At 46.7% G+C, this 22,084-nt stretch overlaps 1 protein-coding gene across 4 annotated transcripts in view; it reads left to right on the forward strand.

The window, feature by feature from the left end:
• Positions 1-21,811, forward strand: part of LOC146839585 (uncharacterized) — a 241,904-nt gene extending 220,093 nt beyond the window's left edge. For 3 of the 4 annotated variants that reach the window (XM_085651660.1, XM_085651662.1, XM_085651661.1), the window contains exons 8-9: positions 13,055-13,204; positions 18,848-21,811. In XM_085651660.1, coding sequence (XP_085507786.1) covers positions 13,055-13,204; positions 18,848-19,671 — 974 coding nt within the window. In that variant the 3' untranslated portion in view covers positions 19,672-21,811. The remainder of the gene's footprint in view (positions 1-13,054; positions 13,205-18,847) is intronic. The other variant, XM_085651663.1, reaches the window with a different exon arrangement.
• The last annotated feature ends 273 nt before the right edge of the window (positions 21,812-22,084 follow it).

Raw genomic sequence — 22,084 nt, forward strand, 5'->3', positions numbered from 1 at the left:
TTGTTTAAAATGATGTCGCTACCTCGCTTCTTGTACGCTTTGCAAAACACTCTAGATGTCATGCCAGCCCGTTATTTTCGTGAGGTGGAGGGTCTTCAGCGTCAACTGTTTTGGGACGGGCAGCCGCGGATCGCTCTCGCCAAGTTGACGCTCCCTTGGTACGATGGGGGGGTCGCCATCCCCGATATTAAAAGATACTATTGGGCGTCTCAATTGGCGGCGGTGAACCACGGGATATATGGTCCTGCCTTAAACCCGGCCTTCGAGATGGATAAATTACTGCTTCCGGGCGGGGATTATAACAGGGCGCTGTATTCGGTGACCCCGGATGCGCGGTTGACGGGACCCACGCGGGTCGCGGTACGTTTGTGGCATGCGGCGAGTGCTGCGATGGGGTGGAGGGATCGCTTGACTCGGGCGACGCTGTTGTATGCCTCCGGGCGGCTGGGTTGTTTGTGGAAAACGAAAGGCTTTGAGAAATGGGATATGATTGGTATATGTAAGGTGGGTGATCTTTGGGCAAAGGGGTCTTTCAAAACGTTTGAAATGCTTAAAACCGAATACAAATTAAATGATAGAGAGTACTTCCGGTATGCACAAGTCTACCATGCGCTGTGTTCCGTCTTCCCGGACGCTGCTGCTATCCCCGAATATTCCCCGCTGGAGGATAGAGTGTTGGATGGCTATGTGCCTGACAGCACTATCTCTCTGATCTACAAAAAACTTATTAATGATCGCGCGGACTTGCTGATCCGTCTCCGGGAGGCATGGACGGGCGACGGCTTGGAACTGGACGATGAGGACTGGGTATTGGCGGTGGCCTCCCCGAAAGAGGTGGCGATCCCGGCCCGCTTACGATTTGTACAGCTGAAGATCCTCCATAGAGTGTATGTCACGGGGCCCGGTTTGCTACGTATGGGTTACTCGAGGGATGAAATGTGTAAGCGTGGATGTGGCATGTCGGGCACCTTTCTTCATATCCTATGGGAATGTTCGGAGGTTGTGCGATTTTGGCACGGTATCCACGCCGTAATGGAGGAGGTCACGCATGTCGCTCTGTCGCCAGAGGCTAGGAGGTGTTTGTTGAATGTCTGGGAACCGAATGACTATAATGTGGCACAGACGCAGTGGGTGACTCTGGGGTACATGGTGGCTAAGCGTAACATAGCACAGCTGTGGGGTTCCCCGAGGCCGCCCACGATCGTGGTATGGAAGGAGAATATGGACTGGTGTATGTTTAGGGAAAAGACGGTGTATGTGGCGAGAGGCAAGCCTGGGAAGTGGACGAAGGTATGGGGTCCATGGAATTCCTATCGTGGACATATCTGCACCCCGCCTCTGCCGTTAGAGGTCGATATTGCTTTGTCCCCCTAGCCACGCATTCTGCGGGATTGTGTGAAGTGTGTTCTATGTTTTGTCTTCCCATTGCCCCCCGCTGCCACTTCCTGTCAAGAACTGCTTTGGATACTATACGTTGTCCCCCGCCCTGGGAAGCGCACGCTGCTATTTCAGACTCTCATTGCCTTGAGTGTGTTTTGCATTTAATAGAAAATGAAACTGTTTTTTCCGATTGCCCTCGGCCTATGGCCACGGCCGGTTGCATGTGCTCACGAACTGCCAGGAGCTTCGCTTCTGGTTCATTTGAATGTGTGGCGTTGCATTGCGGGCCCTCGGGCTCTGTAGCGGCCGGCCTTGGTGGTTGTAGGCCCTTGTATGAATTTTATTGTGTAATAAAGGGTTCTATTAAAAAAAAAAAAAAAAAAAATGCTGCAACGCAACGTTATGATTTGTCTCAGAGCTGTGGATCGGCGCTCATCCAGAGAATGGGAGGCTGGGCATGTTCTCCATGCAGACTGTAATGCAGCCTGCATGGAGAACATGCAAAGTGTGCAACAAAGTTTTGCTGGCCCCAGAGGGCCGGCGAAACGTTTGTGCATACTCTAGTGAGTGCAAACCACTCCTCCCACCTCCTGCTCTGTCAGCAGACCAGCCCTGCCCTGTCCTGCCCGTAAAGCTGCTGCAACAAGGAAAAATTAAAATGATGATAACTTCCAGTTATTATCATTTTATTTTTCCTTTCATGACACTGCTTAAAAGAAGTGGGGCGATGCTCCTCCGCTTTAGCGGAGGAGCCACCACTGCTCCACATCCATCCCACTCCAAATATTTTGTTAACATGCAGCTCTTTCAGTTCGGAGGTCCTGAGCCAACAAACGACTTGTGCCTGTATAGAGCTTTCCTTCTTTCAGACTACTCAGTGGAGGCAGAGGTTTCTTCTATCACAGATTTCAATTCGCCAAAATGCCAGGTGGAGTGGAAGTAACCTGACTTTGATCACCAACAGCATCAAATGACCATATTTTTTCCCGGGAAGTGATGCAACATGACCTTAACCCTACGTTACCACCCAGGCCGAATCCTATACTTGATCACTCAGCCAAAGCCATTAAGGAAAAACAGATTAGACTTTTCCAGTTCTCAGTTTTGTGGATTTTTGGATTTTGTCAAATATGAAAATGATCATTACAGAAAGTTAGTTAGAATCAGAGGAATCAATATAAGCCAATTAATAATGCGAAATGGCAAGTGCCTTAAAATATTAATTATAGTGAGAAAAAGTGGTCCCTGAGCATGAACTCAATTAATCATTCTTGCCAATCAAAGAAAATGTACTTATAACAAGGTATATTTTGTGCTAAAATCAATACATATCGGTGCAGAGGGTGTGGATGAAACAAACGTTCTCGGTGCTCTCTCAACAACAGTGATGCACACAAGTGAAAATGATAATCAGCGGTGCGTATCTAAAAGGTAAGAACAGTGCGGTCCATTTTCAATCAATATACAATGTAAAGTAGGGTCCGCAAGACAAGTCAATGTTTCGATCCCATGGAAAATGGCAGAGTCTTCATCAGGACTCATTTATTTGCAGCTGAGCCCGAGATACATATTGGCAGCAACCCCATGTAACCAATGGCAGCAAGGCCTATGTAGCCACTTGGAGAGAATAAGGTGGATTTGAGAACCTGGCTGGGCGCAGCCCCGAAATTCAAATACTGGAAGATAATAAAAGTATCTACAAATATCGAGACTGGGCAAAATATTGGGCGTGAGCGTAGCTCAATGGCAATTACCTCCTTGTCCGTCTTCTTGCATGCAGTACTTACGCATGAGATCCTTCTCCTTTCTGGTAGAACCAATTCCCTAGCTGAAACCCCAAAAGTTCCACCAAGATGGCCCCCATTGCCCTGAAGGCACTGCAAAAGGGAAGAACTAATTAAGCACTTCCTGTAACATGCCACGCAAATTCTACAAGGAAATAGTCAACCGCCATGCTTGGGCGGAAGGGCAGGAGTCAGAACTTCATGAAAGAAGACCAGAACTTGGAGTAATGAATATTACCGGTAAGTAACCGAGCATTAACTACCCTTGCGGCCCGAGGAAAAGGTCCAAAGTATGCCAGAGTAGTTGAGCTGGCTCGGCATTGAAACACACTAGTCAATGGGCAAAAGCAGATGTCTGTGAACAGTAACGGACACCAGCAGCAGGATCAAATGAGAAGTGGTGAGCGCGGGTGTGGCACACTGGCAAGCGGCATCTCGAGTAAAGGTTGATCATGATTGTAGGTCTTGGTGTACAGAGCTGTCAAATGCCACCATGCCAGATTTTACACCTTCAGCCAGTCCTCACTTTTTAGCCTACAAGACACATTTCAGGCTGTGATTTTAGCTGTGTTGTTACAATTGTCCAAGAATTCAAATAGATCTTAACTAATAAACTAGGATGCCTGAAGCTGAGACATATGACATTGACCCACTTGTCAGCTACCTATGTGCTTGTAACAACTCTGTGAACTCTGGTTGGCATCCATCTTTTTTTTTTTATTAGTTTATTGGCATTTTAGAAAAAAGCCACAACAAGGTGAAGCTCACAGGGATAAAATGGGGAGGGGACGAGGGGGAGACAGTTGTCCTGCTTGTCATATCAGATCACTTTCTCTTGTATTGAAGATATGGGCGAGGAGACGCCATGAGAGATGATGCATCAAAATTAAACAGTACAACGGAGAGCAAGGAGCGAAGGCATACAGACCCAAGAGTGAAGACGCCAATCCCCAGACAGGGCCTATTGTCAGATGGAGGACTGGTCTCTATGGTCCGCGAGGTCACTGCAGTGGACAAAGTTCCAGTTGTTCTCTCTGTCCCAGATAAAGCGTCAAAGGTCCCCAGATGTCCTTCGAGCAGCATAGTATTGACATAAGCTCCCAGTAGTTGGAGAGCTGCTCCTGGCGATATGCAGCATCATGTAGCCAGGCTACGTCATTAGGCGCTGGCTGGCTGCCCCAGTGAATGCCCACTCACCGTTTGACTAGCAGCAGTAGCAGTACAGACAGCCTTCGAAATCTAGAGGGAACATCTTTTATGTAGCCCAGGACGGCTACCAATGGTGTCCGCCGCGACAAATGGTTAGTAATCTGGGTCAGTTCTCTGTAAACATTAGTCCTGTAGCTAGCTACACTCGATCAGTCCCAAGCAAGGTAGAGGAACGTAGCCTGCTGGGGCAGCGCACCGCAAGCAGCGTACATACTCAACTAGGCTCATGTGGTGCAACTGAACAGGTGTGCGATACAGTCTGTGTATAAACTTAAAGTGGATAAGCCAAAGTCTGTAATTGGGCAACAGGGCAGCAGATTGACCACAACAGTATGTCCATTGAACCTCAGAGATGGGAGGAGTTGTGTCGAGTTCCCAGGCTGCGCGTGCTGCAGTGACGCACACCGGCCCCTTCTCCAGCATTGTAGGCTATGAGCAGGTGACCAATTTGGGGGGAGAGGTATATGTTAACAGATGGTCCAAAGCATGCAGCATGGGGGTGGCGCAGGGGCGTATCATACAGAGTTCAGCATGCGACATGGGGGAGGTGCAGGGGCGTATCATACAGAGTTCAGCATGTGGCATGGAGCTGGTGGTAAATAAGAGTGTCAAGTGTAGTGAGCCAGGGGCGCACGTCAGCAGCAGGTGGGGGGAAAACTAAAAGTGTGGGTTGAGATCTCCAAAAGTGCACAGGTTTCATCGACGAGACCGCCGTCTAGTCCCCTCATCCATCAGCGGAAAGAGCTTGGGGTTTCAAGCGAGTGGTGTAGTGGGAGCGTAAAGGCATGAAAGCTGGGCACGCCACCGCAAGCAGTCCATGGCCATCGAACACAGGCCACCGCGTTGACCTCTGTGTGTGGGGATCTGTAAGACTGGCAAAGCGCAGTGGCTAGGGAGCTACGCGGCTACCTGGTCCGTTTCCACTACTGTGTGAGGCTGGAGCAATGTGGGATAAAGTGTATGTTCTGCGCTTGTGCACAGTATGCAGATAGGTGTGTGTCAGGTGCGTTCAGGCCTTTCTGCTGAAAAGGAACAGTTGAGTTATTTCAGGAATTATGGCGAGTGGGATCGGAATATTGATAAATACATAAAGTAACTTGGGTAGGACAAGCATTTTGGCAATGCCGATCTTCTCTACTATGGAGAGAGGTAACCTAGAGCAGGGCGTAATGCGCTCCTCCAGCCAGGCCATAGCCCTGCCATAATTTGCCTTCCGCAGCTCGTCAGTATCTCTGCTGAGCCCTATTCCCAAGTATAGGATCGGTTCAGTGGCCCACTGCAGTGGGTAGTCGGCTCAAATGGATGAGTGTTTGAGGTGAAGGGAACTAGGGTGGATTATTACAAATTGACATTAATGCTAAAGTATCCGTGAAATCTAACTTCCTCCCATGTAATAGGGGACAGGTTTGTTTGTGGTTACCGTACCTAGAGCGTGATGTGGTCCACGTACATAGATACTAGTATCCCTCCAGCTGTAAAGTTGAGACCCCTGTGGGCAAGATGCTGGCATGGCAAATAGGACAGGGGATAAAGGGCATCTAAAGGTATGCCGTTAATGTGGAGGCACACATTGGAGAGCCACATAGAAAGCCAATCATGCGCAGAAATCGAGGGCTGATACCAAGCCGCGGGAGTCGGCTAAACAGATATGGCCACTCTAAGGAATCAGATGCCTTGGTGGTGTCTAGCAGTGTTGCAACCGCTTCCAGGTAGGGCTCTATGGTGTGCATGAGAGGAGTTGGCCTGATGGCTAGGGCGGTCGACCTCGAATCTGGGGAACCAGCTTCAAGTCTCAGCAATGACGCTGAACATCCTGTGATTCTGGGCAAATCACTTAATCTCCCCATACCTAGCAACAAAAAAAAAAGTGTACTCCTGTAAAGCAACTGGTGCTATGTAAAGCACTTTGATACCCGATACCTTCGGGTCAAGTTCGCGATATATAAAACTCTGTTAAAAATAGAAAAATGAGGGCAAACATCATTTGAAGGGTGTAGGCGGCTCGGCACGAATCCCGACTGGTCCAGTCGGACAAGGTGAGGTAATAAAGGGTGGAGATGGTTGGCAATATGTTTGCCAAATATCTTGTTCTCAACATTTATTATCAAGAGCAGTCGATATGAATCACATCGATAGGCGGGCTAATCAGGTTTCAATATATTAACAATGATCGATTCCCGTAGAGATGGCGGTAACTGGCCTAAGGACAAAGAGTCCTCATACACTGCCAGAGGGGGGGGCTAGAAGCGAAGCGTATTCCTTAAAGAAGGGCGTGGTGAGCCCATCTAACGCCAACGCCTTGTCTCCAGGGAGGCTTCGTATCACCCGAGTCATCTCTTCCACCATAAGGAGGCTTCAAGATACATATGGTCTGGTACTACCGAATTTCCCCCTCCCTCTGCGCGTAAACCACATTTCTAATGAGGGACATGAGAAGGTAATTACTTTTTGGAGGCGGGGGTCGTACAACCCCCGGCCGTATTTATTAAAATATGAAAACAAAATAAAAATTTTGAAATAAACAATATTTACACGATTATACGCAGAAACATAACACGACATTTGATTACAATTCATATGCACAGATTTCAGATGGCTAACCTTAACATATCTCTAATACATAGTTTTTCCTATCCGAATCTAACATAAGGATTATAATCATACATTAATTACTTTCTGCGTATCCTATTTGGGCCTACGGCAAGGTCGCTAACTGGTGTCAGATCCTTATCAATTTACCACGCCCTCCCTTAGGAGTTGCGCATGCGCAGAGGGCCCGCTTACTGAGAGGGTACTTCCCCCCCCCGGTTACCCCCATACGTTCCCTGAACTCCATTCAAATTTGGGGGGTCTTGCACTCTGCGCCATTTAGTGACGTCCATGCCAGTGCAGGGTGGCCAACCAGCCTAAAAGAAAGCGTGACTCCCCACTTTCCCCACACCCATCCAGCCAACCGGAGGTGCCGCCCCTGGAGTTATAGGAGAGACCCTTTGTCCCTCCCCCTGGGCGACCCCATCCGAGAATGAGGCCGCCCCCTAAGGACCTTAAATTTACTGCTCACCAGTCATGACCTTACCGCCTGACCAAGGAATAGCATAAATACGATGATTGATGACCTGTAAACGGGAAAAACGCCTAAGGAAGCAAAACACACCGTCAATTTTAATCTCCAATAATCATATTGCAACAGGGGATGGAGGGTGGGTAACAAAAGGTTAGCAGCCTCCCAGGGGCTGCGTCCGGATGCCTGAGAGCGCGGGACCAAGAGACCGCGTCCTGCGCTCCCCGGCCTTTTATCCTAGTACTGGGGGCAGGCCAGTACTAACTGGCCTGTCCCCTGCCGCCCCCTTGACCCGGAAGCGCCTTAATCGCTTCCGGGCCAAGGGTTCGCCACCGCCACCCAATCACGGCCGCGGCGCTCCCACCGCGTCATGCTGACGCGGTGCAACGCGCCGGGCCGGGCGAACAGGCAAGAGGGGGGAGGGGGTCGGTGCCCCGCCATATCTGCGGCGGGGCTGATCCCGGCCCCCGCCTTTCTCGACGGTGTGCATGGTCGAGTCAGAGCACCTGGGTTCAGGGAGTCTTATGCCAGCTCTGAAGGGGGCATGTAATGCCCATGTAGGATTGCAACATTGTAATTCATTGGACGCGATTCAGCATGTATCCATCCACAAATAAAACCCTTCTGGAATCTCATACGTACTCTAACGAATTGAAATGTATCAGGTCTGGTGGAGAAACAGAAAGCACAGAGGGGTCATAGAAAGCATCGCTTTCCTTCTGGTCCTGGCACCGCCTTTATAATCTTTGAGGCCAGACGTGCGTGGCAGAGGCAATGCCAGGTGCAAGACAGGGGCATTAGCTGCCTAAATGGGGTCAATGTCCTACATGACAACGAATAGTCTTCTAGTCATCTTTTACGTAACTCACGCCCAGCCTGATCTGTCTATTGGAGCTGTACACATGGGCGTTCTAATGACACAACTCGGTGCTGATCTGGAGAGGGGCACTGACCTGGTGGGGGGGCAGCTTTAACTCTCCATAAAGTAGCACAGAGGGTTAATATGCCTGCTGCAAAGAACAGATCTGTATTTATGTGGATAGCTGAGTAGATTAGTAAAGGCAGCCTTTACCAGCTCTAAAACAAATGGAATGTATGTGAGAGAGGGGCTATGAAGAGATATGGGGCACTTTTTTGGGGGGTAACAAAGGAATCTGAGGAGGAGGTCATGGGGGACGCAAAAAAGATTGTAGCACTGGGCACCACCAGCGCTAAAGCCGGCCCTGAATTAGCGTAGCAGGCACTTTACTTTTGTATCTCTGCAGCAGACGCTCAACCCACTGATCTTACTTTAAACAGCACTGCACATTCTTTCTTCTCAAGACACTGTTTCCTCTTCTGTCTGACTGAGGACAGGCCAATTGTTATTATCTGTAGTTTAGCTGACCAGTCAGTGCTGGCAAAGATTTAGCAGAATCAGGTGAGTCCAGGATCAGACTGGGACAAAAAACAGTCCCATGGACCAAAATAAAAGTGGCACCAATTATTAGGTAGCTAAAAAAGTGTCCTGAGTTTGCAAATCCGGTCTGTTGTAAACGTTTAAAGACAAACTGACAACTTTGAGCTTGTAAAGACAGGTGTTTGCAAGGTAAGGAAGACTGCATGGATTTGAGCTTGCTGCAGACAATGTTTGTTTTATTATCACATTCCAGGCCCACAAACAGTCGAAAACAAGGCCCACACACTGACTGTCAGGCCAGCAGCTCTTTGGGCACTCCCTGATTACTCTATAGACAGGGCCATTGGAATTATGCGGCAGCTAAGGGCCACATTATGCAACAGGATGAGTCAATTGTGTGGCAAGAAAAGCCAAATTATGCTGCATCATTTTGTGATAGTATTGCTTATTTATTTTGTCATTCTTACATTTCCTAACACTGTCTGGTCACAAGATTCACCTCTTTAGTACCAGTTTAGCACCCAAATATAGAGATAAGCAACAGAAAGGCAACCAGTCGAGCTCTGCAAACGGCTTTCCACTGTGCAGCAACACGTATTGCTGCATTTTTAGTAACTTTTGAACCATTTGAACTTGAAACATTTTTTGGTTAAAATCTGGATTATACCGCAGATGATGCATTGTGTGGCAAATGCGGCAAGTCAATAATTTTGCTAAAAATGCCAGAGCCACACAATCACATAATTCCAGTGATCCGGCCTCTAGGCCTGTCGGTCTGTGGAGTCTACAGATGGGCAAAAGGGGGCCTGAGGGTCAGGTGACCAGAGTGAGTGCACCCCCGGATTTTCTAGTTGGGGTGGTTCAGCCCAGGTGGCTGTAGCAAAGTTGTTCGGGAGGTAGTAGGTAGGGGCTGCTTCGGGCAGCATGTTTAATTAAGGTCGGGCTACCGGATACCATTTTGTGTAGCAATACGGTGGATGGTAGCGTAACACCAATGGACGGCCGAAGGAAGCGTTTTCCCAGCCGCCCATCCTTCTGTATGGTGGAGGAAGCAGGGGGTTGTGGTTTGGAGGGCGGGATTTTCTTGAAGCAGGTACGCAAGAAGTTGGAGATTGTAGTTAGGTTGTCACTTTGGACAGGTGTGCTGGTGGGTTTTTTCAGACTGGTTTTGCAGGGTTTAATTGTTTTTATTGCTGTTGGGGTGGCTGAAGCAGTTTGGAATGGGGGGGTAGTAAGTGGACAATTGCCCAAGGCAGGAAGTTCAAGGTTTATATATATATGAATTGAGTTTGTTCAGAAGTGGAAGGCAGATACAGTGACTGGCAGTCTGCTTGGGTTTAGAATTGGGGGAGCAGTTAGGGGTTGGGAGGAGGTAGAAGATGATGTTTAGTGAGGTTGTAGTTTTGTAAGGCAGATTTGCCAAGGGTAAAAGGTTTTTGTGATGTGTACCTTCTTCAATAAAACAGCTTTTTAAATCAGTGGTCTGTGCTGTACCCTCTCTCCCCATATGTCAGAGACTTTGCAACAACGGAGAAATTTAGCTAAACGACTCTAACTTTCCAGCTAAAAGGCTGGTGACATTTTAAAAGTAAAAGCATAATTGGCGTTGAACAGGGGCCTGCGGTGCAGTGGGAACATTACCACGGTCACCCGCCGGCAGAGGCCGAGGCATCTAACTCTTTTTACAGGGGTGCGTGCGGTCTGCACCCTTCCCTGGCCTCAGCCTGATTTATCATGGCGGAACTTCCGGAAGGAACGGAAGCGGTGCCTCTGAATTCGCGGCTAGCATGCAGGTGGATTCTTGCTGATAGCACTTATTTTAGGACAGTTTAGAACAAGCATTGGAAATGCAATAGGTCTCGCATTGTTTATGTTAGAGCTATTGGCATTGTAAATGGTAATGGTATTTACCCATGTGTTATGGAGTGTATGTCTGTTGTGTGTAGTGGAATTATGTGGGTTGGGTTGGATTGGAATTATTAATTGTGTGGTGTGGATTTGTGTAGTGGAATTACGTGGCATGGTGTGCCGTTGAATTATGTTGATAGTAATTACATGGTATTGAGTTCCGCCCTGCCTGCCACCTTCCTGCAACATTGGTGACAGCGTTTTTCATAGCCTTTGAGCCATTTGAGCTTGAAACTGTTTTTTTAACTTTAGATTATGCAGTAGGTGATGGATTATGTGACAAATGCAGCAAATACATAGCACTGCAGAATAAACATAGCTGCAGAATTGCATAAATCAAGTGACCTTGGCTATAAGTCACTCGTGGAATATATCACTGAGCTCAACAGACTGAGGCAGGTTTTGGCAGAAATAGACCTTTATGAAGGAAGGTGTTCAAATGTTTTGATTAGGCTGAAAAGCTACACCACGGAGGTAATGGTTTCACCAAGACATTTTCCATGATTTATGTACGAGGGAGCCTTTGCAGAAATAAACTGGGATTCTTTTTTATATATTAATATAGTGGGTCATCAATACTTGTTACCCAACAGGAGTGTGATAACTAATGTATTAAATACATATTATCGGTTACTGAAAAGATATTGGAGCAGCAGCAAGTGTAGATTGCCTTATGCACTACAGCAAATGCTAAGGTTTATAGCAAAGACTTAATGGTGGACCAAAAGCATGCGTTTTATTAGGCGCTGACTATCCCAAAGATGTAATACTATTTGTTTTCTAACCCCACACAGAGTACTTAGGGGACGTGTTAAACTTGGTAGTACCGAGCATGCTTTAGAACCCATTTTTAAAACCTGGAAGCTACAAGATGAAAATTCTATGTCTGCGATAAATTAAGTTGCCCAATGAAACGGATTAATGAGCAGCTAATTTACCCGATAGGCTGTCAGATCCCTTCACGTAGGCATGGCTCACAGTTGAGGTGTTTTATATCCATGAATCGCAAATTACCCACTGATGAAGCCATGAAAACTGTGCTAGCCATTTCCACTGTGATGTTTTAAAAGCAAGTTAAATGCAGCTGCAGCGGTATCACAAGCTGCAAAACACCCCACTGTGTTAAGATTTCCTTCACTGTTTTCACGTAAGAAGCAAACCGAAGGATTTAAAAGGCGTAGGGTCTGAAATCACAATTTTTATGCTATTCTACAGCCAGCAAAATATACTTGTGCAAGTATGAAATCTCGTCAGTGTCAACTGGCTACAGCCAGCACTCTTAGCGTAAACAGAACAGTGCACGCACAGAACCACAGCCATTCAGATTTACGCTTTACAAAAGTGTCACATAGAAAACGTATTAAAGGGACCTTCTATTTATAAAATAAACCCAAGCAGTCTTCTTTACCTTTGCACTTAAAAGCGTAACTAGATCCCACTGCATGCTTGTGATGGGATACCTGCTATCTCGCTCTCCTGTTGGCTGAGGAAAGCAGCAGCATGGTACTCCTCTGGGCTCCGGTCCCTCACCTCACTGAGCAGAAAACTCCGCTCATGGTGAGCAGGGCTGCCTGTGGCAATACGGGTGGGAAGAGGAGCACCACAAAGAAGTCACCCCGGAAAGAGAGCAGCGGACTCACAATACTGCTGATCTGGACTTAACCGCCAATATAGACAAGGGGGCAAAGGGGAGGGAGGAGAAAGGCGCGAGTGGTGCACGCGCGCGCCCATATGCTTTCAATTATCGCGCCCGTGTCTGGGCACGATAATTGAAACCATACGGCAGGAAATGCACGTAATAGACACCAATAGGCCAGGGGCGGAGCTATGTGCCCGCCTCTGGTCTATTGGTGTCTATTTTACAAAAGAACACGCACGGAAAGGCCAATAGCAGGCCGCAAAGGCAAAATCACACGCACGAGCGTGTGCATTTTCCAGGTCGATTTTCAAAACCCGGACAAAAGGACTCTCGCCTGCGCGAGCACTGCTGCGCAGTGCAACGCAGGACGCGAGACCTAAAAAGGAGTTGGTAAAGCTAATCTGACCTTTAATTGCTTAAGTGGCATTTAAATGTTCTATTGTTCAGACTGTCTGTTTGGCTCTAGCAGTAAAGCATTATCATGTGACAACTCAGCTGTAAAAAACATTACAGCAGAGTAGTGTTGTCATTGTCTCATTGGAGGAAGCTAATGACGTCGCAAGCAGACTGTAATAAGATAATTAGAGACAGGTTTTTGTAAAGGGATTGCAGGCTTGCTTGTCAAGGTTAGGGCTTAGTCTTCAATGCCGATTGATGTGTTTATGTATTTCCAGGTTCTAAAGAACACCAATCCGGAGTAAAGGCAGAAGTCAATGTAACATCCCCTCCTGCTGCCAAGCTGTCAACTTCATCCTCTCTCTCTAAAGCCCTGACTCAGCGTCCCCAGCCAGCCAATAACCTGAAAACTTTATCCAGCGACTGGGGTATGGTTTACTTCTATGTTCTATTGATTCTGACTAAATATTTTAGTGAAGGCAGCTTCCCTTTACGAGGTTACAACTTGTCAAGGAATACAGGTGCAACCTATTTCAGTTTCTACAGGATCACCCGCATGTCCTCGTTTTATTTAGTCTCGACCAGCAACTATGCTATACCCTTACCTAACACAGATAGTCAATCGATCATTAGATGAGCAGTGCATCTGGATTTGTGGAAACAAGCAGTGGTATTGCCCCTGGTAAAAAAAAGCTGGCATGGATGTTACCATTCTTTCGCATTACGGGCAATCTCTCAGCTTCCTTATATGTCTAGAATTTTGGAGAAATTGGTCAACAAACCACTGCTCACTTTTCTGGAGAGTGACAATCTCTTAGACCCTACTCGAACAGGCTTCAGAGCTAAGAACAGCACAGAGGCCACACTCTTAGCTGTGTTTGACAACATCAGGCTGTTGGTGTATCAGGGCAGAGCCGCTGCCATGATTCTACTAAACTTGTCAGCGGCATTTGATACTGTGTCTGATGAAAAAACTACACGAAATGGACTTCACTTGAAAACTCTACCATAGTTCAGCTCCTTTTTAAGAAACTAAACTCAGTCAGTACGGCTGGGCCCTTTCACATCATGCCCAAAACAAGTCAAATGCGGAGTTCCACAGGGCTCATCGTTGAGCCCAACACTTTTTAATGTGTATGTTTACCCCTGGCTCGGATTGTAAAAAAATGGGGATCGACATCTGCTCTTACGTGGATGATACACACTTGATGATAGCAAGAGATGAAAGACACGAGGATACCAGAGACAGACTGGTTCATTGTTTATCAGAGACTGCAAACTGGATGACCGAGCATTGTCTCAAACTGAATGCCGAGAAGTCAGAGATCCTACTTTGTGGAGAGTTAATCTGATCCGGGACTCCTCATGGTGGCCGACCCCATTGGGAATCGCACCAGTTCCCAAGAAGGTAGCGAAAAATCTAGGAGTGCTTGCAGATAATTCATTATCTATAATAGAACAAGGAAAGGTCACTTGTGGCAAATGTTTTGCCATATTAAAATGACTAAGGATACTCTTGGGTGGACTCCTGACAATATGGAGAGAAACCACAGTTCAGGCTCTCATAACAAGTAGACTGGACTATGGGAACGCATTATATGGAGGCATGGCAGACGACCTGTTTTCACGACTGCAGGTTACTCAGCATGCAGCAGCCGGATTAGTCTGCAGTAAGGACAGATTCAGTTCAGCATCGGCCTGTCTGGAGACTTTACATTGTCTGCTGATGCGTCAAAGAGCGAAGCTCATGTTACTGTGCCATGTGCACCAAGCACTGCATAAAAATGGCCCTATAATTCTGCAAGACAGAGTAGACTTCGATTCGGCCATCACGCGAGCTGAGATCCCATAATCTTCCTTTGGCAAAAACAAGGTGAATAAATAAAGTCAGAGCAGGAGGCCGCTCATTTTCATATCATGCAGCTGTACAGTGGAACAAACCACCTTTAGACCCATGCCTCATCAAAGATCATCCGGGGTTCAGGAAAACGTAAAAAACATGGGGGCATATTTACAACGAGACGATAAAAAATTATCGCCGCTTTAGCGGCCGTTTTCGGCCGAAAGGCGGCGATAATTTTATCGCTATATTAGCAAGGCCACGCTAACGCGTGAAACCTTACTTTAGCGTGGGGATTCCTAACGCCCAGCTTTGCATCTCTAATGAGATGCAAAGTGGGCATTCCTGACCTGACATGATAGGAGAAATGTCGCTAAGCGACATTTCTCCCTTCATCAAGCCCCACGCTATGAAGCATAGCGTCAGGAAAAGTAGCGATAACACCTGTTATCGCTACTTTCCTTACGCCTGCTTCAGGACTGACTTAGCCATGATATCCTATGGAAGGAGGATATCATGGCTAAGTTTGTGAGTCCCTATCAACAAGCTAATGCCACATTTCGTGAGATTATCGCTGGGTTTCCAGCGATAATCTCACGTTAGCGTGAGGATTTTTATTGCTGAGGAGATAAGCGTTGCTAATAGCACGCTATCTCAGCGATAAAAATCTGCGCTCAGCGATAATTATCGCCGGTTGTTGTTGATATGCCCCTTGGTTGTTTAGGACATAATGCTGCTGATGCCAGCACTACCGTATGCCTCAAGAAGTGCTAGGGAGCGATGCTAGCGCCGTGATATCCCACTGGAATGAGTGATGCGCTTTATAAAAAGTGTAAAATAAATAAATGTACATTCAGGCTAGGAACAGATGTACTCTTAAGTTTCAGCAGGATAACTCTAGCACTAGTGTGGTCTCCTATCAGCATTGCTTAATTTGTAAAAAACAATAAGTACAGCGGCTCCCATCAAGAGGCCACTGCAGCTTGCAGCACACACTGCCAATGACAGTAGAAACACAACTACTAACCATCACACTCCTACAAGTGTGACAAATCAGACTATTTCACGCCCCCAAAGCTATACGAGTGGCTTAGGTGACAGGCAATAGTCATTTTTAATGTATACTGAATTAATAATTAACTGTTGTTGTGGTCAGCTCTAAATTAGTCAGACAGCACCAGTGTCATAAGGGCCGGTGTTCACAATTAAGTGCCGCTGCCGAGCACCGGAAACCACCAGCTCAAATTAAGCACTGCCTATCAGTCTTTTCTTCTCGCATTTGCTGTAGCCCAGTGTTGCATGCCTTCCCTGGAAAGGTGCAGGCTTCAGCCTGCCCGCCTCATCTGACCAGCTGCAATCTGGAGCCTGTACCCATGGTTATAAGTATGATGCTGGGGATTACCTTGAAGGTTCAGGTGGGTCTTTTGTGCGATCAGGAAGACTCCTCTAGATGACAGGGTCCCCTCTATTACTCAGATGAGTCTGAGGTCCCTCCGAGTCCCCTCTGTGAAGGGCTGTTACATCCTCAGGCAGAACTCCCAGGAGGGCGGTCTTGCTTCTGCGCAGGTGCTGGCGTGGTCTTCGGCATCAGCAGACATGAGGGCGACGGGCTTACCATGCAGGCTTCAGAGTCGCTTTGTCGTCTTGCCTCCCAGCCCTTCTAGCTCGCTTCACATTCAACCAAGAACAATCCACGTTGCAATGGAGGTTTCTTCTGCAATCTGCGGTTATTTTTCCTAACTGTGACCATCTGAAGGAGACGTGTGACACCTTTCCATGTCTATGTTAAGTACAGGATCGTACTGTGGATACTAGTGGGAGTTGTCCAAGTGTTCCACAATATGAACAGGAAGCCCTCACCACATCAGAAGGTCCCTTATGTGATCAGGAAAGGCTTTCCTTAGTGTGTATATGTTGTGTTACTTCATGTTATGTTATATTTTTGTTATTGTTATGTTATTGTTATGTTAATATCATGGTTATGGTAATTGTTATGTTATGCTATGTTATGTTATGCTATGGCGCACAACTCACCCAGGAGAGTACCCTGGTGCTGGTCAGGAGCAGTATGGGCAGACCCAGGAACAGGGCGAGGTGACGAGCCAGGCCTTCAGATTCTTGCAGAGTTCAAGCTCTGGTGGGCGCGTCACTCCAGGCATTAGAATCGAGGCGGGAGACTGCACACCCGCCAGATCTGATTCTGTAGGTTTGAGGGTGCGAGTAGGAGTCCAGCTGAGCAGAGGTGTCTGGAAAGTTTGTGGAAGTTTATGGGGTTGTTGAGGTATGTGGGGCCAATGTTCTTTAAGGCTTTGTACGTGTGTGTGAGGGGTTAGAAGAGAGCTCGTATGTGGACTGGGAGTCAGTGGAGCTCTTTGAGGTGCGGGGTGATGTGAGTGAGGGGTGGGAGGTTGAGGGTGAGGCTGGCCACTGAGTTTTGTGTGGTCTGGAGCCTTCTGGCCAGTTGAGCATAGATTCCAGCATAGAGCGCTTTGCTTTTATCCTGTTTGCTCAGGATGAGGGCTTCAGTGACGGTTCTGTGAGTGTTGGTGAGTAGCCATTTAAAGATCTTCTTGAGTTATGTTATAATCATTTATTGAGTGCACATATACAAGAGGTGTTTTGGCGCTCGCTTTCCTAAGCAAGAGAGAAACAACCTAGTTGATAGATAGCCAGGTTTTGAGCTCCTTCCTAAAGGGGATTAAATTAGGCAGGGCTCGTATGCAGGTGGGTAGACTATTCCAGAGTTGGATGGATCCTGACGTAAAGCTTCTGTCACCCCAGTTTGCCTTTGGGATTCTGGGTAGCAGCATAAGGTTTGCCCCTGCAGAGCGAAGGGGTCTGTCGAGGGAGTATCATTCCAAGGACTGTCTGAGAAACTGAGGGCCGGTGTCACGTAGAGCCTTTAAGGTTATTTGTTCCTACAGTTGAGGCGGGCGGGGCTGTGCCGATGACAGGGCAGGGGAGGAGTGGTTTGCCCACTCCTAAGTGCACATGACTGTTTGGCCGGCCTTCTTGGGTCGGTCAGTCATGTTCACATTCCCTGTTCTCCACACAGGTTGCATTACAGCCTGCATTGAGAACATGCCCAGCCTCCCTTTTCCTGGCTGAGCGTCGAAGCATGTCGCTCAGAGTCCTGACGGAAGAGAGACGCGGTAGAGATAAGGTATGTTTTTTTTCTTTAATTTTCTTTTTTTACATCCCTCTCCACCCCCTATCCGTGCCGGCCACCACTGCTTACACGTGATGTCAAAATGTTATGTAAGCAAATAGATTAACAATATACAGGAAACAAAACAAGGCCTTGCTTGGTACTATGTGGACTCATCTTACGGTTACACCACTGAAATGGAAATATGCTGCGGTGTAAGAACAAAACTTAAGTCATGAATGGTAGCTACAATCAAGGAATGGCTGATAAATGTGACCAGTGGCTGAGAAGGGTGGAGCTCCGTGCTCCGTTCTGCGTACACTGCATGAGCCTTGAGGCGCAGCTGGAATGCCCCCATTTCGGCTCTTCTTTGCCTCTCCCTAAAGGAAACCGGGTTGTGTTTAATGGTTCATTTGAGAGCCGGCAGTGGGCCCATGGACCAGAGCCTACTCCTCAACAGACATTCTTTTTTAATTCACAAAGGGTAGGAGTCTAAATGGGACACCTTCTCCTTTGTGAGTGGTTTTCCACCCCCAACAAGGTGATTGGTAAAATATGAATGTTTCCAACTGGATTTCGTTCAAAACAATATTGAAATAGATGATACCGATCTGGTATTTGGAAGGAATGTCTACAACGCGCCCCTTCCATACACCAAATCAGTGTCCATTCGGAATCAAATTTTAGGATCAGAAAATCTTTAATAGTGCCTAAAATAAGATTAGCATATAGAAAAAAGCATTTTAATGGTTGCATACGCTCAATCAGTTAAAATGCTTCACACATCTGTCCATAGTTTTGGTAGAAATTCTAACTTACTTGAGTTTCAAAATATTACAACTTTACATCTCTGCCTGGAACATTCTGTATATTTGCATGTACTAAGACATATTGATTGATTTTCAGACTGCATTTTTGATTAATTGATTGACCACTGTGTAATATTATCCATTTTATGTTTATCTACTCATGAAAACACCAAATCGGCAATTTGCTAAATCATTGTTTTATCCAATCAAGTGCTTTATAAATTCCTTTCCTAAGGTGGTGTGTGTAATAACTATGTATTTCTTCTCTCTGCAGTCAAAGGTGGTGACACCAATAGTGAGACACCTAAGAATGTTGCCTCTGCGGCCACATTGGTGAACGGGGATGATGAGCTGGACGTTCTCAAACCCAATGACAGAGAGGAGAAGAAGAAGGAACAAGAGCCAATGGATGAGGAAGTCAACGGAGCTGTAGAAGGGAAGCAACCATCTCAACCACTTAATGACAAGCCGGACGTTCTCAAACCCAATGACAAAGAGAAGAAGAAACAAGAGCCAATGGGTGAGGAAGTCAACGAAGCTGTAGAAGGGAATGATCCATCTCAGCCACTAAATGACGAGCCGGACGTTCTCAAACCCAATGACAAAGAGAAGAAGAAGGAACAAGAGCCAATGGGTGAGGAAGTCAACGAAGCTGTAGAAGGGAATGAACCATCTCAGCCACTAAATGACGAGCCGGACGTTCTCAAACCCAATGACAAAGAGAAGAAGAATGAACAAGAGCCAATGGATGAGGAAGTCAACGAAGCTGTAGAAGGGAATGAACCATCTCAGCCACTAAATGACGAGCCGGACGTTCTCAAACCCAATGACAAAGAGAAGAAGAAGGAACAAGAGCCAATGGATGAGGAAGTCAACGAAGCTGTAGAAGAGAAGGAAATTGATCAGCCACCAGCAGATGAGCCAGATATAGTCAAATCTAATGAGAAACTAGAGGCGAAGAAGGAAGAAGAACTAAAGGACAGCAAAGCCAAAGCAGTTGTTAAAGAAAAACAACCAGCGCAACCACTTGAGGATGAACTGGACCTTCTCAAACCCAATAAGAAAGAGGAGGCAAAGAACGAAAAAGAGCCTTTCTAATTGTGTTTCGTTACAAGCACTGACACAAAAGGCATGACACGTTTAAAATTGGCCACGATGCCTATTGGTATCACTTTGTTCCTTCTCAAGATAGTTCCGGGTAAATTTCAGGCAGAGCTCCTTGGCGATGCCCGGGCCTGCCTAGGTGAAACATTGTGCTCTTGCACAACACTCTTTGCACTCCCCCTTTGTTGTCATCAACAACAATAGCAGTTCTAAAATGTCAGCGGTGGCTCCTCTGATGACGTCATGCGGAACACACAGATGCAAGCACCAGTGGACCCTGTCTAATCAGCTGTCTATGTCTCGTCTTGGCAGTTCCTCCCATTGCAACAGTTTTTAGGGATATGCCTGAATAATTAAACTTGTTTGGATAGTAATCAAAACTACCATTAGTGGAAGATGAACACTTGATTTAAACTGCCTTCAGAGGTGATAGGAAATGTCAAATTAAGAAAAGCAATGCCTCAATCTAAATCAATAATGTGTTTATATATGCCTGAATCTATGTATTTTTTTGTATGTGTATATAGAGAACATGGCTACAGAGTAATGGAGCACTCTACTGTGAGGGTGGATACAACCGGTGGGGGTTGGTCGAAGGGAGGTTCACCACTGAAGCATCATTACATTAGGGGTGGGAAGCAGGAGTGAAATGGCAGGGCCCATGGGACAGCAAAGTACACGTGGTGACGGCAGTGTGGGTGGGCTAAGACGAGCTACAGATGGGAAAGAGATCTGGGGTTTGCAGAGATATAGCGAGGAGAGGGCGGTCACTGAAAAAAGTGATACCGTAGCAGGAAGCAAGCGAAAATGGTGGAGGGGAATGAAGTGCTTAATTATTTTTTTTTAAAACAAGTCACAGGGTTCTCGTCAGGAGGCCACGGCAGCTTGCACCACCCATTGCCCCAACAATGCTGCCAATTAAAGTAACAACACAGCTACTACCCATCACACTCCTACAAGTGTGACAATTTCAGACAATTCCAGGCCCTCAAAGCTATAAGAATGGCTTGGAAGGCAGGGAGTAGTATATTTTTGATGTATATTGAATTATTAATCAACTATTATGGTGGTCATCTCTAAATTAGAAAGACAGTGTCACCTTGTGGCAGATTGTCACAAGTGCCTGTATTGACAATTAGGCGCCGGTGCTGAGCACTACAAACCACTGGCTCAAATTAGGCCCTGGGGAAATGTGGGCAAGCGGTGGACTAGACAGTATGAAGGAGAAGATGTAGCTGTCTTGCAAGATAAGCTGCAGTGACAGAGAGGATGCATGGCTGCCGTGGAGGGGGCTGAGTGGGATAGGATACGGTTATAGGAGTTAGGGGTTTGCAGGAGTTTGCAGGGTATGAGACCTGCGGTAGAGGGGTTGGGAGCCCTGATGCTCATGTTGGGGTTGGCTGTAATACGTAATACTAGAAGGGGTGGCGGGTTGGGCGCGCTCTTTGGGTGGGTTCAGTAACCGAGAGGTTACAGAGTTAAAAGACGTTGATCAAAAGTTGGGTCTGGGCTCTTTTCTGAAGCCAAGGAGCAATGGTGCTGGGCAGGGTTCTGCTGTGATGGAGGTCTGCACTCAGTCCCATCACTCCATTGGATGCTGAGGATCCTGAAATAATCAGCAGTGAACAGACGGCTTGAGTTTCATTTTCTATAGGGTGAAGAACATTTTGTGAGCTTACGTTTGTTAAGATAATAAAATATCAAACTCCTGATCCAAATGAGAACGCTAGAAGTCTCCTTTAGCGAAGACAAGTCAGATCCAGAAACTTTGCATCTCTCTTATTGAATCCTGGTGGAGATTCCAGTTGACCGGTTACAAGTGGTATTAATGAATCCACTGGTGGTATTGATTTTGGATTGTATATGATCAGTAATCAGTATTACAAATGCATACAAGTCAGTTTGCTTGATGTCCAAAATGCCGTAACCACCTCCAGTAGAACCCATTTGCAACTGGGCAACTGTCATTTTCACCCAGTAATGAAGTAAACAAAATGACATTAAAAGCCACATGATGTGTTTTAGCACCTTATTATCAGATCTGTGTTAACAAATATGTGCACTATGGGTGTAAAGTTGAGAGTTTGTTAATACTCCACCTTTTTTATTTTTCATAATAAATTGATTGACACAATTTACCTTTGTCACTGTAATGTTCTTTCTCAGTGTCTTTCTGTGCACACATGTCACACTGTGTGGGGTCTCACCCAGAATGCTGCCATACAGTGGTCTTATAACACAGCGTTCAGAGCGCAGATGACAGGACAGGCGTCCTGTCTTCAAACTACCATAAGAGGATAAGATTGTTGGTGTGCTTTGGCAAGACAGAGGAGGAGACTGACCATTGCACGGCAAGTGTGCCCCGAAAGAGGGGTTGCCACTCAGTCTTTCTCCCATTTAATGATGG

The sequence above is a fragment of the Triturus cristatus genome, chromosome 4_1 (assembly GCF_964204655.1).
Source record: "Triturus cristatus chromosome 4_1, aTriCri1.1, whole genome shotgun sequence".
Classification (NCBI taxonomy): domain Eukaryota; kingdom Metazoa; phylum Chordata; class Amphibia; order Caudata; family Salamandridae; genus Triturus; species Triturus cristatus.